General features: G+C 43.0%; 1 protein-coding gene across 5 annotated transcripts in view; it reads right to left on the minus strand.

Moving 5' to 3' along the window:
* Window positions 1-18,897, minus strand: part of LOC140477509 (sodium/potassium-transporting ATPase subunit beta-1-interacting protein 3-like) — a 451,646-nt gene that overhangs the window by 207,473 nt on the left and 225,276 nt on the right. For all 5 annotated transcript variants that reach the window (XM_072571555.1, XM_072571551.1, XM_072571552.1 and 2 more), the window contains one exon: window positions 8,376-8,513. In XM_072571555.1, coding sequence (XP_072427656.1) covers window positions 8,376-8,513 — 138 coding nt within the window. The remainder of the gene's footprint in view (window positions 1-8,375; window positions 8,514-18,897) is intronic.

Genomic DNA, 18,897 nt, shown 5'->3' on the forward strand with positions numbered 1-18,897 from the left:
CATAAGACCATAAGACATAGGAGTGGAAGTAAGGCCATTCGGCCCATCGAGTCCACTCCGCCATTCAATCATGGCTGATGCGCATTTCAGCTCCACTTGCCCGCATTCTCCCCGTAGCCCTTAATCCCTCTAGACAACAAGAACCTATCAATCTCGGCCTTGAAGACATTTAGCGTCCCGGCTTCCACTGCACTCTGTGGCAATGAATTCCACAGGCCCACCACTCTCTGGCTGAAGAAATGTCTCCGCATTTCTGTTCTGAAATGACCCCCTCTAATTCTAAGGCTGTGTCCACGGGTCCTAGTCTCCTCGCCTAACAGAAACAATTTTCTAGCATCCACCTTTTCAAAGCCATGTATTATTTTGTACGTCTCTATTAGATCTCCCCTTAATCTTCTAAACTCCAACGAATACAATCCCAGTATCCTCAGCCGTTCCTCATATGCTAGACCTGTCATTCCAGGGATCATCCGTGTGAATCTCCGCTGGACACGTTCCAGTGCCAGTATGTCCTTCCTGAGGTGTGGGGACCAAAACTGGACACAGTACTCCAAATGGGGCCTAACCAGAGCTTTATAAAGTCCATTGTACCCTGAAGGTTGCTGCATAGGTGGATAAAGTGGTCAAGAAGGCATATGGTATACTTGCCTTCATTGGACAGGGTATTGAGTATAAGAGCTGGGAGGTCATGTTAAAATTGTACAAGACATTGGTTCGGCCGCATTTAGAATACTGTGTACAGTTCTGGTCGCCACATTACCAAAAGGATGTGGATGCTTTGGAGAGGGTGCAAAGAAGGTTTACGAGGATGTTGCCTGGTGTTGAAGGTGCTAGCTATGAAGACAGGTTGAGTAGGTTAGGTTTGTTTTCATTAGAAAAAAGGAGATTGAGGGGGGACCTGATTGAGGTCTATAAAATCATGAAGGGTGTAGACAGCGTAGATAGAGACAAGCTTTTTCCCAGCATGAAGGATTCAATAACAAGAGGTCACACTTTCAAGTTGTGAGGTGAAACGTTTAAGGGGGATATATGTGGCAAATATTTTACACAGAGGGTGGTAGGTGCCTGGAACGCGTTGCCAGCAGAGGTAGTAGAGGCAGGCACGGTAGATTCACTTAAGATGCGTCTGGACAGATGCATGAGAAGGTGGGGAGCAGAGGGATACAGATGCTTAGGAATTGGGCAGCAGATTTAGACAGTACATTTGGATCGGCTCAGGCTTGGAGGGCTGAAGGGCCTGTCCCTGGGCTGTAAATTTTCTTTGTTCTTTGTTCTTTTTCTTTATCATCCTTGTAAATCTGCATTGAACTCCCTCCAGGGTCAACCCATCCTTCCTAAGGTGTGGTGCCCAGATCTGTTTTCAGTACTCCGAGTGGGGTCACTGATATGAGGGACCTTATTGTTTGTGAGGACAGTGTGAAACAGGCTGATATGTGTGAACAGGTTGATATTAAGAAGGAGGATGTGCTGGATTGTTTGAACAACATGAGGATAGATAAGTCCCCTGGGCCAGAAGGGGCATACACTATATTACTACAGGAAGCAAGGGAAGAGATTACTGAGCCTTTGGCAATGATCTTTGTGTCCTCACTGTCCACTGGAGTAGTGCCAGATGATTAGAGGGTGGCAAATATTATGCCCTTGTCCAAGAAAGGGGTTGGGATAATCCTGGGAATTACAGACCAGTCAGTGTTACGTCGGTAGTTGGCAAATTATTGGAAAGGATTCTGAGAGACAGGATTTATGATTACTTGGAAAACCATAGTTTGATTGGAGATAGTCAGCATGGCTTTGTGAGGGTCAGGTCATACCTCACAAACCTTACTGACTTCTTTGAGGATGTGACAAAACACATTGAAGATAGAGTAGTGTATGTGGTATAAATGGATTTTAGCAAGGCATTTGATAAGGTTCCTTATAGTAGGCTCATTCAGAAAGTAAAGATGTATGGGATACAGGGAAATTTGGCTGTCTGGATAGAGAATTGGCTGGCCCATAGAAGACAGAGGTTAGAGGAAAGCATTCAGCCTGGAGCTCGATAACCCAGTGGTGTTCCGCAGCAATCTATTCTGGAACCTCTGCTCTTTGTGAGTTTTATAAATAACTTGGATGAGAAAGTGGAAGGGTAGGTTAGTACGTTCGCCGATGACATGAAGTTGGTGGAGTTGTTGATAATGTGGAGGGCTGTTGGAGGTTGCTACGGGGCATTGACAGGATGTAGAACTGGGCTGAGAAGTGGCAGATGGAGTTCAACCTGGAAAAGTGTGAAGTGATTCAGTTTGGAAGGCCGAATTTGAATGCAGATTACAGGGTTAAAGGTAGGATTTTTGGCGGTGTGAAGAAACAGAGGGATATTGGGATCCATGTCCATAGATCCCTCAAAGTTGCCACTCAAGTTGATAAAGCTGTTAATAAGGTGTATGGTGTGGTGGCTTTCGTTAACAGAGGGTTTGAGTTTAAGAGCTGCAAAGTTATACTGCAGCTCTATCAAGCCCTGGTTAGACCACTCTTGGAACATTGTGTTCTGTTCTGGTTGCCTCATTACAGGAAGGATGTGGAAACTTTAGAGAGAGTGCAGAGGAGATTTACCAGGATGCTGCCTGGACTGTAGGACATGTCTTAGGAGGAAAGGTTGAGGGAGCTTTAGCTTTTCTCATTGGAGTGAAGAAGGGTAAGAGGTGACTTGATAGAGGTGTACAAGATGATGGGATGATTTGGAGGAGCCGCTGTTGGACTTGGGTGGACAAAGTTAAAAGTCACACACCAGGTTATAGTCCAACAGGTTCATTTGAGATTACAAGCTTTTGGAGCATTATCCTTTCATCACCTGACAGCACTCTGAAAGCTTCTGATTTCAAATAAACCTGTTGGACTATAACCTGGTGTTGTGTGATTTTTACTTTAAAGGTGATGAGAGGAATAGATAGTGTGGATAGCCAGAGACATTTCCCCAGGGCAGAAATGGCTATCACGTGGAGCATAATTTTAAGGTGATTAAAGAAAGGTTTAGGAGAGATGTCAGAGGTAGGTTCTTTACACAGAATGATGGGTGCTGGAATGCACTGCCAACGGTGGTAATAGAGTCAGAGACATTAGGGACATTTCAGTGACTCTTGGATAGGCACATGGAAGATAGTACAATGAAGGGTATGTAAGTTAGTCAGATCTTAAAGTAGGATAAAAGGTCAGCACAACATCAAGGGCCAAATGGCCTGTACTGTGTTATACTGTTCTATGTTTGATGTTCTAACTGGGGTTTTGTATAACTGCAGCATAATGTCTGCATCCTTATTTTCTAGCCCTTTATATATGAAGGCCAGCATTCCATTAGCCTTTCTGACTATTTTCTGCACCTGCTTGTAATATTTTAACGAGCAATGCACTGAATCCTCAAATCTCATTGGACATTCACTGCATTTAACTGTGTGCCTTCTGAAAAATACCCTCATCTATTCTATTTTGGTTTGAAATGGATGACCTCACACTTCCTTCTATTAAAAATCCATCTGCCCCAGCTTTGCCCATTTACCTAGTCTATCAACATCCTGTTATAAATTTATGCTGTTGTCAACACTGTCGATGATGATGCTCCATTCTGTGTATTCACCGAAGACAAAATGAAGGAGGAGGGAGGGACCTGTCCATGCAGCTGGTCTCCCAAGAAAATCCCAGGGCTTTAATGCTGCAGACAGGCCCAGAATTCCTCACTGCTTCTTTCAGAGCAGCGGTAGCCACAGGATATGCTAATAGGGCCCAACCAGAGTTTCCATAATGGCTGCAATGTACTTTTTATTTTAAAGTCTAAGAACTTGGACAAAATCAGAAATCACACATCACCAGGTTATAGTCCAACAGGTTTATTTGAAATCAAAAGATTTTGGAGTGCTGTTTGGTGACAAAGGTGCAGCGCTCCAAAAGCTTATAATCTCATCTAAACCTGTTGGACTATAACCTGGTGACATGTGACTTCTGACTTTGTCCACCCAAGTCCAACACTGGCACTTTCATGTCATGGTTACCGAAGAACTTGGAGAGAGGCCACCTCTGTCTGAAAGTGCCCTCACCTTCACATATTTAACAGGGTTTTAAACCCATCATCCTAAATTGGGTAGTGAGTCCGCATGTGGTTATCAAAAAATGTGATCTATCAAGCTAGATGTATCTTACTTACACAGTGGTAATATCAGCTGGAATCAACTACAAGTTGATGTGTTACTGACCAGTTTAATGTGAGTGAAGTTGCAAGACAAGAATACAGGCAAGAAAGTTAGCATATTCAAACTCAATCAAGCAAAAATCATCATATTGCCTCAACAACTTAAGCCATTAGCTTTGGCTGAATTTGTAGATACATTGGTATCTATAATAGAAGGTTTCAGTTCTGACAAAAGGTTACTGGACTCAGAACATTAACTCTGTTTTCTCTCTACTGATGCTGTTGTGTTTCTCCAGCACTTTCTGAATTTGTTACAGGTTTCCAGCATCTCCAGTTTTTTGAGTTTAATCTAAAATGAAGGCCCAGTTCTGCCCCAAGGCTTTGACATAAGAATCGAGGTGAACACTCTGATGCACTGGCAAAGGGGTGCTGTACTCTAGGTGGTGTTAATTTTAACCCAAAGCCCAAATTGCTCGGCCAGGTGGATGTTAAAGATCCCATGCCACTAATTCAAAGAGCAGCAAGTGAGTTATCCCAGGCCAATATATATCAGTCATAGGACACAGAAAAAACAGATTATCTGGTCATTTTTACATTGTTGTTGTGGCAATTTATTATACATAAATCACGAACTGCTTTTCCTACATTACAAAGCTGCCTGCAGCCTACTTTGAGATGTTTAGCAGTCTTTAAAGAAACTATGGTAATTTTCCTTTTTTGTTCATTCAAGGCTATACAATAATTCATCTGTAATTAATTTCATGGAGAAAGCTATTTCCTGTCACCATATGAAAAAGGACCTTTCAGCATCAGTGTAATGCTGGTCTTTTATTAGTAGAAAGCTGATGTACTGGTCTGCTGTTAGTTTAAAACTGACCCACTGTCTTGGTTTAGTTAGAAGTAGCCTTCCAAACTTCTTCATCGTCTATACGATTCACTGTCAGCTTTACAAGGATAATGGGCATAGGTTCTCACAATATTCCTCACTGATCAGCCTCACTCCAGAATAAGTTTTACCCCTAATTAGCCTGTTCTGGGATGTTATTACATACTGGGGGTGGGTCTTGAACTGGGGTCACCTGGCTGAGAGGTAGGGACACTGCCATTGCACCGCTCAACGTGATGCTCAATAGTCTGAAAGCAAGTTAAAACAGCCCAGTTCAAAACATCCAAGCACCTGAAATCCCCCTGAATGAAATGTGGTGTTGATAACTGTGGTTCAGAAGTGACTCAGAGCAGCTCCATATAAGAAAGGTTTTTCTACACCACATGGTCAATAAGGGATTACAGTCAATGATAGGCGAGAATCCATTGAGTGAGGCAAAGGCTGATTGAGTATATATGCAATAATAAAAACAGAATTGCTCAGAGAAACTCAGCAGGTCTGGTAGCGTCTTCAGTGATTTCAAGTAACCTCGTTGAATTATAATCTGGTGTCATGTGACTTCCGACTTTATTATAAAGGATGTAATAGCAGAACATTTAAAAATACATAGTATAATCAAACAGTGAGCAGGGCTTCATGAAATGGAAATCATGCCTGACAAATTAATGAGATTTCTCTGATTTGGTAAACAGGATATTTGAAGAGACACAGTGGATGTATCCTTGTGAACTTTCAAAGGGCGTTTGAAAAGGTACCACACGTCAGGCTATTTTAATGAGGTAGGAGCCCATTGCGTTAGCATGAACAGAGGGTTGACTAACTAGTAGATGACTGAGTTGGGATAAGTGGGGTATTTTCAGGATGACAGTGTGTAACCAGTGAAGTGTCACAATAGAGTGCTGAGACTGAATTATTTGCCACATGGGATGATTTGGATGACTTTAATTTTAACTATTATTTTATTTCTTTATTTTTCTACTTATTCCATGAAGGTATTTAACCTTTTAAAAAACTATTTATTTTACCACTTTGTATCTAAGTTTTTGTACCTAGGTACATTTGTACCTAAGCTGGCAGCATTTGTGGTAATATTATACACTTTCCATTGTACTTCTGTACTTGAGTACATGTGACACTGAAATTAAATCTGAATCTAACAACAAGTTTGTAGATGGCTAAAAAAAAATGGCGAGAAGGCAAGTGGTGAGGATGACACAAAGAGTCTAGAGAGGATTACAGACAGGCTAGGTTGGTGGGCAAAATCTTGGCGGATAGAATGTAACGTGGGAAAATGTGAAGTTTTGCACTTTGGCAGAAGAGATATTTTCTTCTGAGCAGAGGTTGGATAGGTTGGGCCTGTACTCACTGGAGATCAGAGGAATAAGAGGAGACCTCATTGAAAATACCAGATTCTTGGGGGACTTGACAGGGGAGATGTGGAGAAATTGATTCCCCTCGTGGAAGAGACTAGGACCAGAGGACAGCATCTCAGAGCAAGGGGTCGTGCAGATAGGACAGAGATAAGATTAAATTTCCTCTCTCAGAGAGGAGTGAACATGTGGAATTCTTTAGAGGCTGTCGAGGATGGGTCATCAAGTATATTCAAGGCTCAGATAGACAGATTTTTTTAGCCAGTAAGGGAATCGAGGGTTATGAGGAGAAGGCTGGAACGTGCAGGTGAAGATTGCCAGATCAGCCATGATCTCACTGAATGACAGAGTAGACTTGATGAGATAAATGAGCTACTCTGCTCCAGTGTCGTATGGTCTCAAGAAATGAGTTAATAGGGGAGTGAAGCACTCTAACCATGACTTATATATACTGTGCTTTACAACTTGGGCCAATAGCTAAGCCTTCTGTTGGTTCCAGAATAAAAAAAGAATTACATTAAACAATTTCATTTGACTTTTACCTTCATTAACCAGTCACTGGCAATTCATGGCACATATTTTCTTGCATATCCTGATTTGAGTTGTAATTGTCAAGAGTGGGGCATTTCATTGTGTTGGCACAGAAACCCATTTACCATGTCATTGGAGGGCTATGGTTCATATCTGCAACTCCTCAGATTACTGATCACAGTAGGGCAGTGCAGAGACAGATACAGACCGTCTGCTTCACGTCGAAGACAAAAGAAAATCCACTGAGTGACCATGGACAAATCCCACACCAAAATGTCAAGCTGAGATAGGCCTGGCTGTACTGTGTATGCTGGGTCTCAGGTTGTGAGGTACTCAGGCTGGGGGAGATTGCTCACCCCGTCGGTAAGGATATCAGCTGGAAGTTGACCTGATCCTTGCTGGAGAAACTCAGCAAATCTGTCAGCATCTGTGGAGAGAAGAGTTAACATTTCAGGTCCAGTGACCCTTCATCAGAAATGAATTTCTGACCCGTTCCAAAAGGGGTCACTGGATTCAAAACATTTATTCTGTTTTCTCTCTCCACAGATGCTGCCAGACCTGCTGAGTTTCTCCAGCAATTTCTGACTTTGTTTCAGATTTCCAGCATCCACAGTTCTTTGATTTTTCTGATCTTTGCAGGCCTTTTCCACGGTGAGATTTCTGTCCCTGACTCTGGGGAAAGCCCAGTCCTTGGAAGCTCCCAACAATTTTGGTACCTTTTGTACCTAAGATGGTGCCATATGCAGCTACTTTGTAAACCTTTCACTGCACTCATGAAAGTACATGTGATAACAAGCCTAATGCTAATTCTAGTCCCCTGAGTAATGAAGAACCTATCTCTCTCAAATGCACTCAACAGTGTGGCCTCCAAAGCCTACAGGCTTTGGGTGGGGGAGTTGGATGAGGGAACTGGTGGAGGTTTGGTGCTGGGCTCTACAGTCAGGTAGCAAGTTCCTTCTTGCCTATTTTCATGTAGATCAGGTAACCTTTGATCCCATTGATACTCAAGAACCTATCTATCCAGGTAAGATAGTGTGGACAGCATTATATTCAGGCTAAGAATATTCCTGCTAACAAGCGTAACTGCCCTTAGTTAATTAAGTTAATATGAGAGCAGACAGCTGAGTTCAGCACCCCCCCAAGCCAAGTGTGTTATTGGAGGAAGCTCAAAGTTGGATGAGGAGAGTTTGGTTAGCCATGTGATCCATTTTATGTGTCCACCCACAACCTCTAACCAAAGATTTGCCCCCAGGTGGGTTAAGTAATATCCAGCCTGTGAAGTGTTTAGGGACATAACAGAGTAGAGGTGCTCCATCATTTATGAACAAAATACAAACAACCATTTTGACGTCATTGCTCTCTTCATAGTTGCACTGTTTACTAGAAAATCAATCTGATATTTTGTTTTGGAATGTGCACGTTAGTAACTTACCACCACAATGTAGCGCGGCCTGTACTGAATTGTCCCAAACAGGCCCAAAATGACCACGATTATATGAAGGAAGTTCGCCAAAATGGGAGCCCACTGGTAACCCAGGAAATCAAAGATCTGTCTCTCCAATGCTGCCAGCTAGAAAAGAAGCCAAGAAAATGCCGTTTAGAAGTTGTAAGTGGAGTCATTCATATATTCAATGCATTTACAAATACAGTTCACACATCCTCACACTAGCACTGACATTTTAAAGTAAGTTGAAAGGTGACAGGACGTCAAATGGTGAGGTGACTGCCCTTGACATCACGGTTGCATTTTACCACATGTGACATTAAGAGGTCCTAGCAAAACTGGAGTCAATGCAAGGAGAATGATAAAGAAAAAAACACAAAGACAGAACCTTCCAGGACCTGTTGTTATGAATCCACTATTCCTTCTCTTTGTTGCTACCACCAAGGGATTTCTTGAAACATGGTTCAATGTGCATTCCTGAGTCTGGCCTCAATGCCTTTCAAAGCTAGGCAACTCTGCATGTAAGCCATTCATCTCCCAAAATATAACATTAACATATAAGGCTCTGGTCAGGCCACATTTGGAGTATTGTGTGCAGTATTGGGATCCATATCTCAGCAAGGATGTACTGGCCCAGGAGCGTGTTTAGAGGAGACGCACGAGAATGGTCCGGGGAATGAACAGCCTAATATATGAGGAATATTTAAGGAATCTGGGTCTATATTCAATGGAGTTTAGAAGGATGATGGGTGATCTAATTGAATACTAAATGGCCTGGAGAGAGTGGATGTTGGGAAGATGTTTCCAGTGGTAAGAGAGACTAGAACCTGAGGCCATAGCCTTAGAGCAAAGGGAAGACCTTTTAGAATGGAGATAAGGAGAAACTTCTTCAGCCAGAGAGTGGGGAATCTATGAAATTCCTTGCCACAGAAGGCCGTACAGGCCAGGTCACTGAGTATACTTAAGACTGAGATAGATAGGTTCTTGAGTATCAAGGGGATCAAAGGTTACAGGAAGAAAGTGGAAGAATGGGGTTGAGAAACTTATCAGCCATGATTGAATGGCAGAACAGACTCAATGGCTGAATGGTCTCACTTCTGCTCCTATGTCTTGTGGTCTTATAAATGTTAACTAAAATATTGCATTTTGATGCCTGACTCAATTGTCTGTTTTCAATGATTCTGACTAAAATGGTAATTTCAGTTTAGATCATTTTGTTTGTTTCACATTGGTTTCCTGTACTGACCTCACTCTGTGGTCAGGTGATACTGTATCCATTTTCTAAAAGCATTTTAGACCAAGAAATAACAACCAGATGTTGCAAGTTGAATATTAATGTCTATTTTTAACCACTATCGTAGCAACTTAAATTAGCTTGCAAATTGACGAATTATTATAATAAAAGTTTTTAAATTCCACCATGGCCTCATATTTTGCCAACTTCCTACAGCCTTGCACAACTTCAAACTCTCTGTGCATCATGAATTAGATTAGATTAGATTACTTACAGTGTGGAAACAGGCCCTTCGGCCCAACAAGTCCACACCGCCCCACCGAAGCGCAACCCACCCCTACCCCTACCCCTTCCCCTTACCTAACACTATGGCCAATTCACCTGACCTGCACATCTTTGTGACTGTGGGAGGAAACCGGAGCACCCAGAGGAAACCCACGCAGACACAGGGAGAATGTGCAAACTCCACACAGTCAGTTGCCTGAGGCGGGAATTGAACCCAGGTCTCTGGCGCTGTGAGGCAGCAGTGCTAACCACTGTGCCAAATTGTGGCATCTCAAGGGGGAAGGCAATGGGCGAGTGGTATTATTGCTGGACTGTTAATCCACAGACCCGGGGAATGTTCTGGGGAGTTGGGTTTGAATCCCAGATGGTGGAATTTGAATTCAATAAATATCTGGAATTAAGAGTCTAATGATGACCAGGAATCCATTATTGATTGTCGGAAAAATCCATCTGTTACACTAATGTCCTTTAGGGAAGGACACTGCCATCCTTACCTGGTCTGGCCTACATGTGACTCCAGACCCACAGCAGTGTGGATGACCCTTAACCAGTAGGTGTAAGCAATAAATGCTGCCTGGCTAGCTCTGCCCTCATCCCATGAATGAATTTTTAAAAAACTAATTTTAATTACTTCACCATTAATGGCTGCTAAGCCCCAACATTCTGGAATTCAGACCGAAAGTCTCTTCACCTCTCTCTGCTTTGGAAGCTGCTAAGCTTTGATTTTTACTAAGCTTTTGATCATGTGTCCTGATGCATTTGATACCGAGCTGTAAAAAGAGAAATGTTTACTGATAATGCTTTTAAGTGCCTCAAGACATTTGCTTCATCAAAGACACACTCCATATCCTCTGTACAACGTCCTGACTCAACACATTCTTTACAATATTCTGCATGTTTCACCAAACTATAAGCTCCAATTCCTCAATAAAATTCCTGGATCTGTCACACATTCCTGTTGAATGATCAGGTACTAATCTGTCTGCTGCTGTTTGACTTTTTTTTCGATCATATACTGTTGGAGCATCATACTTCATCAGGTTCAATACAAAACATTATACTCATTACGGCATCTGTGTCAGTCCTTGGCAGTTAAGAATATTAGAGGAGAAAGTGAGGACTGCAGATGCTGGAGATCAGAGCTGAAAATGTGTTGCTGGAAAAGCGCAGCAGGTCAGGCAGCATCCAAGGAATAGGAGAATCGATGTTTCGGGCATGAGCCCTTCTTCAGGAATCATTCCTGAAGAAGGGCTTATGCCGGAAACGTCAATTCTCCTGCTCTTTGGATGCTGCCTGACCTGCTGCGCTTTTCCAGCAACACATTTTCAGTTAAGAATATTACCAATGGTTTATGGTCTAGTTCCATTGCAATCTTTGACCCTAATCCATAATCTAACTTTTTTTTGTTTGCCCACGCTGGTGCGAGTGCTTTTTCCTGACTGCAGAAAACTTTTGCTCTGTGTCATGCAAGTTTTATTTTTAGATTAGATTCCCTAAAGTGTGGGAACAGGCTATTTGGCCCAACAAGTCCATGCTGACGATCCGAAGAGTAACCCACCTTCCTACCCTATGTTTACCCCCTGACTAATGCACCTAACACTATGGGCAGTTTAACACAGCCAATCCACCCTAACCTGCACATCTTTGGATTGTGGGAGGCAACCCACACAGACATGGGGAGAATGTCTATGTGGAGTTTGCACTGTCACCTGAGGCTGGAATCAAACCCGGGTCCCTGGTACTGTGAGGCAGCAGTGCTAACCACTGAGCCACCGTGCTACTCCAAGTTTCTGGATGTACAGCAGACTGGGCTACATTTTTTATCTTGAGTTGGATTTGAAAGAGTATGTCACAGTGCAACTGATGCAGTATCTGTTGGTAATTGCAGGTCGCCATGAGGTAGTCTTTCTAGGAAACATAGTCTTGATTCTCTCAAAAGGCATTTGTTGATTTCCATGGGAACATCATGTAACTTGGTGCTGTGAGAACAATCATCACAGAAGTTTGTTCACTGATGCCAGATTTGGCAGAGGATTTCCCAACTTTTGGCTGAACATTCCCATGAACCTCTGCAATTCCAAGACACGATGGGGTGATGGGAAATCTTGCATGACTGTTTGATGGAGCAGCCTGCTGTCTGATGTGTACACTCAATGTCACAAGATTTCACGATATGTTGTAAGAACTCACAGTTTGTTCTATGTCCTGCTTCTTGGAAGGGTTTCAAAGGTTCGGAGTCTTCACCATGTTCAGGACTTGGTTTGACCATGAATTAGCAATTCATCCAAATGACAGATAACCCCTTCCAGTCCTTCTCTAATGTCCTTTGAAACATTCCTGGAGCTGATACCATGTCGAAAGGTGGACAATATCACCCAGTGTGATGAGCATTGACAGTAACTTTAATTCTTTGTTGACAGGCAGTTGCCAAAATTAATGTCAAGTAACAATTGTGTTTTTTGCTAGCTTCACCAGACTCTTGACCAGATATGGCAGAGGGTGGATTTCCATTTTCACTGTTTCCTTTAGTGGGTGAAGCCAACGCTAACTCATATTGGGCCATTGGCTTTGTCCCTCCTGAGATCACTCCCTGATGTAGCATTGCTTCAATGTTGTGCTCCACCCTTTTCTTAAAAGCGTGTGTGAAGTTTTCCTTTGAGTGAGTATCACGCAGGAATGGCACCTGATGTCCGTCTGATGGGATGAGTACTTCTTCAATTTGCTGAGCGACTGAACAGACCTGAGAATTCTGCTCTGAATCCATCTTTCCTTCTCCTGACTATCCAATTTGTTAACCTGACTAAAAAAATTTGAAGCTTTTCGGTTGAGTAATGAACTCCTGAGGGCACAGCCTCAGAGTGAAGGCATGACCCTTTAGAATTGAGATGAGGAGGAATTTCTTCAGCCAGAGGGTGGGGAATCTATGGAACTTATTGCTGCAGAGGGCTGTGCAGGCCAAGTCATTGAGTGTCTTTAAGACAGAGATAGATAGGGTCTTGATAGTAAGGGGATTAGAATTAGAATGAGCTTTATTGTCCCATGTACTCATGTGAGTACAGTGAAACGTTTACAAAGTCACTGCTTACAGTACTATCTTAGGCACAAAGGTAGCTAGGTTTCAGATTGTTAGGAATAAATTAGAAAAGTAAAGAAATAAACAGTCCTGCATTTCAGACCTTCAAACCATCTTAGATACAAAAGGGAATAAATTCAAAAAATAAAGAAATGAAATGCTCAGAATTACAGTCCTCCCAAGCAGAGAAGACCGAACACGAGTCCACATGGGGTGTCATCTCCAGACTACAGCAGGCCTCACCTCCATACAACTCAGGGTCTCACCTCCAGGCCACATATGCTCACCTCCTGATGACCCCAGGCCTCACCTTCAGATGACCCCAGGCCTCACCTCCAGATGACCCCAGGCCTCACCTCCCGACCACGCCAGGTTTCAAATTGAGAATCTCAGGGCCGGGAGTCCACACTGAAGCTGGGAGTCCACGATGAGGCTGGGAATCTGTGCTGGATCAAGGGTTATGGGGAGAAGGCAGGACAATGGGTTTGAGAAACTTGTGAGCCATGATCAAATGGTGCAGCAGACTTGATGGGCTGAATGGCCTAATTCAGCTCCTATATCTCATGATCCTGTGGATTTTTCAATCATATGAAAGGCTCTCTGTGGTTTCTCATCCTTTAAACTCCAAGATCACAGTCAACATTTCTTTAAACAAAATCTCCTGTTCCCTGGAGTCAAACAGCTGAAGGAAGTCTTGTTCCAGTCAGAAGAGACCGATTCCACTGTCTAACTTGAAGCTTGGTTTACCCTCACTCACTTTAATTTCAATTGTCTAACAATTTCCCCGGGATTCTTTCATTTCTCCAAAGAATGACATTTCATTCCCTCCAGGTTCTTCAGTCTCATGAATGTTACTTGTGCTGCTGGGTTATTTTCCTTTGTGTTTTTGAGTTTGTCCATCCTTACTGGGGCAAACAGCTTTCAAATGTTCCGGAACCTTAATGTTGTCAGAACAATCTCCACAATGCCACCACCTTTCCCACTCTCAACCCAAGTACAGCTTTAATGTCTGTGCACCAGAAATCATTCTGCCTTAATTGGCTCACTCCCTGCTACCTCAAATAAAATCTCCTTTCCTTGTCATGATTTGGAGATGCCGGTGTTGGACTGGGGTGTACAAAGTTAAAAATCACACAACACCAGGTTATAGTCCAACAGCTTTAATTGGAAGCACTAGCTTTCGGAGTGCTGCTCCTTCATCAGGTGGTTTTGGAGGACAGAATTTATAGCAAAAGTTTACAGTGTGATGTAACTGAAATTCTACATTGAAAAATACCTTGATTGTTTGTTGAGTCTTTCATCTGTTCGAATACCATGATTCCTTTCCTTGTGTTGGGGAAAAATAAGCACTCCAGCAGTTAGGCGGTAGTGTGGGGTAAGAAAACGAAAGAAAAAAATAAACAGGACTGTCAGGGGTTCTGTTCACTCTGAGGGCTGCCTCTGAGGGAGCTGGATCAGTGTGTGAAAGACTCTCCATTTTGTGTTAAGGAGGGAGACCGAACTCTGAACTGTCTGGACCACACAGTCAGTGTATTCATTACTGCTGTTGGTGTTTCCTACTGAGGGGGAGAGTTTTCCTTTTTAATCTCTCTCTCCCTTGTTTCAAAGTTAAAAATCACACAACACCAGGTTATAGTCCAACAGGTTTAATTGGAAGCACACTAAATTAAACCTGCTGGACTATAACCTGGTGTTGTGAGATTTTTAACTTTGTCCACCCCAGTCCAATACCGGCATCTCCAAATCATCCCTTGTTTCAGATAGACTTTGCTTTGGTCTCTTTGTTTTTCTTTATTGTTTGTTGTGATTGTTCTTTTCAGGGTTTTCTTTCTATTTCCTTTAAGAAAGATCTCCTTTGCATTTCCTCACCATGGCCTGTCTTGCTAATGACACTACTTCTGTTGGTGTTAAATCTTCTCTTGGTTGTAAAATGTCGGATAAATTTCCGTCTAATCCCCTGGCCGCAATGCAATCTCTAATCAGGTCATCTTTCAGGAGCCATATTCACAATTATCTGCTAATCGATTCGGCTCATTAGTGAAAGAGTCTCTGCTCACTCCCTCTTTAGGTGTAGTTGTTAAATGACAATCTTCAGGAGGTCCTGCCTATGGAATGAGTCCTCCATGTGAATAAACATCTTCAGTAGTTTTTACTAACTGTATTCATTTGCAGACCTTCAGGAAGTTTTGGAAATTCTGTAGCTCTTTCGAGAACAACAGTGCTAAAAAGTATATTTTAAAATCTTACGAATGTAATTTCTTCAACAGGCCAGGAAACCTTTGGCTGCACCCCAAATGGTTGCATATTGGTTTCAGCACTGAATTTCAGTCACTTAAATTCAGATTACTATTTGGTCATCGTTATTGTGATTCAGAAAATGGAAACAATTTAAAAATCTTTCAGCTGTCTTAATTGAACAAGATTACAAGTATGAAGCAATATTTATCATTCAAAATTATGCACTTTCTTTTGAAAAGAAGCACATTAAAATATCTGTGCTGGTACACGGCAATGTTTGTATTTTGTAATACGCTCCATCAGTTTGAGCGAGATCCTGGGGACAAAAAACATTTTGCAATGTGCACAATTTTGGATACAATTTGCAGCATCACTGATTTGCGCCTGATGTGCAGACTTTACCCTGGTGTTGCGATCATGTGACATGATATATCCATGCCTGAAAATGTCAGACATGAGACCATCCGTCACAGAACCAGAGGAGTCCCAGCTGGAATCATTACTCGTTTACTCAGCTGCAACAGCCCCAGTCCCACACACTTGGCCATCATTTGGCAGCTCAGACACCACTTCACACCTTACCATCTCACCGTAACACCAGATACAAATAAATATTCCATCTTAATACAGTCTGTAAGGGATTAGCTTGAGCATTACAGAATCTTACAGCCCTTTTTAATAATAAGTATACATGACCCTCACTACATCCATTCGATTGATCGAGTATACAGAGGAACCGCGATTATGCGAAGGACACGGGCGGGCAGTATTTCGCCCGGTTAATCAAATTCCGGATCATCAAATGACGGATAACATAGTTGAGCCAAGCTCTGGGATATTGCAATCTTGCTAAATAATCCGATAATTATCCGATATCAGATAATTGAATGCCAGCTAATCGAGGTTCCTCTGTAACTTGTGTATTTTGTAAAAGGTGAGGAATACTGAGAACTTCACCTCACACAATCATTGGCCACAGATTCCTCAGGGGAAAGTGAAGGCTGCAGATACTGGAGAGTTCAGAATCGAGAGTGTGCTGCTGGTCAGGCAGCATCTGGGGAGCAGGCGAGTCGACATTTCAGCCATAAGCCTGATGAAGCACCACACTTTTATGACACAGTTTCTCAAGGTAGACAGCAGTGTAATGACCTGAGCCAGGGGCCTTCTGTGATCAACCCAATGACTCCTCCCGAAAAGATGTTCATCATGTCAATGGACAATGGTGGAAGACATGATTGGAATGGTCTCTTGGAGCTTTCTTTACCCTTCAACCTGATTTCTCATAACACATTAGGATCTGTGCTACTAACCATAAAGGGCAACTCATCACTGTGATAGGCAGAGATTTGTTGATCTCAAGATCAAAGTTAGGGTGAGGAGCACAGCTGAAAAGAAAAATAACCAATTATCCTTTTACAATCAAGTCTACCAAGGAACAACATCAACCTAGGTTCAAGCAGTACCCACAATATCATAAGCACCCGAAGACATCTCACAATGGCATCATAAAGCAACGGGTCTTTGGACAGAAATTTCCTGGCTCTGTGGGTGCAGGCTTGGAAATGAAACAGCTGGGAAAATTGCCATCATTTTCTGAATGCATGCTGACTACTGGGAATGTTTCCTGAGGCAGGCTGACAATAGAACCAGCTGCCTACTCCACAGGGATGGGGTCAAATAGGTTGGAAAATGCCTCAGAGACATTCAGTTCTTTAGCCTGAAGCCTCACGATCTCCTGCTTGCTTCAACAGTGACAACCTATTCTAGTGGGTCTGTAGATATTAAAGAATTATTGAGCATCTGATTGGGCCTGCACTATTGGGAGTCACCACCATCCTTAAAATGGATGACAAGTTTGGACAAGACGAGTTGGCAGGCTACAATCTGGTATGTGATGCTGATTGTCTGCATAAGGCAAGTGCAGACCAGGGATTCCCATTTGGGTCCCGAATTTGGTGTCACAAAGTCCATAGTAAATTCTAGCCCATCAGGTGAGATGACCATTAACTTGACCAAACTCTTACAATTTAAGGAGTGTCTTAAAAAAAACAAAAGTGAGATTTAAGGAGTCAGAGAAATAAAGGGGGGGAGGGGGTGGTGGATTCCGGAGTTTAGGGTCTGTTCAACTGCTAGAACATAGAACATAGAAAAATACAGCGCAGTACAGGCCCTTCGGCCCTCGATGTTGCGCCGATCCAAGCCCACCTAACCTACACTAGCCCACTATCCTCCATATGCCTATCCAATGCCCGTTTAAATGCCCATAAAGAGGGAGAGTCCACCACTGCTACTGGCAGGGCATTCCATGAACTCACGACTCGCTGAGTAAAGAATCTACCCCTAATATCTGTCCTATATCTACCACCCCTTAATTTAAAGCTATGCCCCCTCGTAATAGCTGACTCCATACGTGGAAAAAGGTTCTCATGGTCAACCCTATCTAAACCCCTAATCATCTTGTACACCTCTATCAAGTCACCCCTAAATCTGCTTTTCTCCAATGAAAACAGCCCCAAGTGCCTCAGCCTTTCCTCATTCGATCTTCCTACCATACCAGGCTACATCCTGGTAAACCTCCTCTGCACCCGTTCCAGTGCCTCCACATCCTTCCTATAGTATGGCAACCAAAACTGCACACAATACTCCAGATGCAGCTGTACCAGAGTCTTATACAACTGCAGCATGACCTCAGGACTCCGGAACTCAATTCCTCTACCAATAAAAGTCAGTACGCCATATGCCTTCTTCACAGCACTATTTACCTGGGTGGCAACTTTCAGAGATCTGTGTACATGGACACCAAGATCCCTCTGCTCATCCACACTACCAAGTATCTGACCATTAGCCCAGTACCCCATCTTCTTGTTACTCTTACCAAAGTGAATCACCTCACACTTACCCACATTGAACTCCATTTGCCACCTTTCTGCCCAGCTCTGCAGCTTATCTATATCCCGCTGTAACCTGCCACATCCTTCCTCACTGTCAACAACTCCACCGACTTTCGTATCATCCGCAAACCTGCTCACCCAACCTTCTAGCCCCTCCTCCAGGTCATTTATAAAAATGACAAACAGCAATGGTCCCAAAACAGATCCTTGCGGAACACCACTAGTAACTGCACTCCAAGATGAACCTTTACCATCAACTACTACCCTCTGTCTTCTTCCAGCCAGCCAATTCCTAATCCAAACCTCCAACTCACCCTCAATGCCATATCTCCGTATTTTTGCAGTAGCCTACCATGGGGAACCTTATCAAACGCCTTACTAAAATTCATATGCACCACATCTACCGCTTTACCCTCGTCCACCTCCTTAGTCACCTTCTCAAAGAATTCAATAAGGTTTGTGAGACACGACCTGCCCTTCACAAAACCATGCTGACTATCCTTGATCACATTATTCCTATCCAGATGTTCATAAATCCTATCCCTTACAATTCTCTCTAAGACTTTGCCCACAACAGAAGTGAGACTCACCGGCCTATAGTTACTAGGGTTATCCCTACTCCCCTTCTTGAACAAGGGAACCACATTTGCTATCCTCCAGTCTTCTGGCACTATTCCTGCAGACAACGAGGACATAAAAATCAAGGCCAATGGCTCTGCAATCTCCTCCCTCGCTTCCCAGAGAATCCTAGGATAAATGCCATCAGGCCCAGGGGACTTATCTATTTTC

This window comes from Chiloscyllium punctatum, chromosome 5 (assembly GCF_047496795.1).
Source record: "Chiloscyllium punctatum isolate Juve2018m chromosome 5, sChiPun1.3, whole genome shotgun sequence".
NCBI classification, from domain to species: domain Eukaryota; kingdom Metazoa; phylum Chordata; class Chondrichthyes; order Orectolobiformes; family Hemiscylliidae; genus Chiloscyllium; species Chiloscyllium punctatum.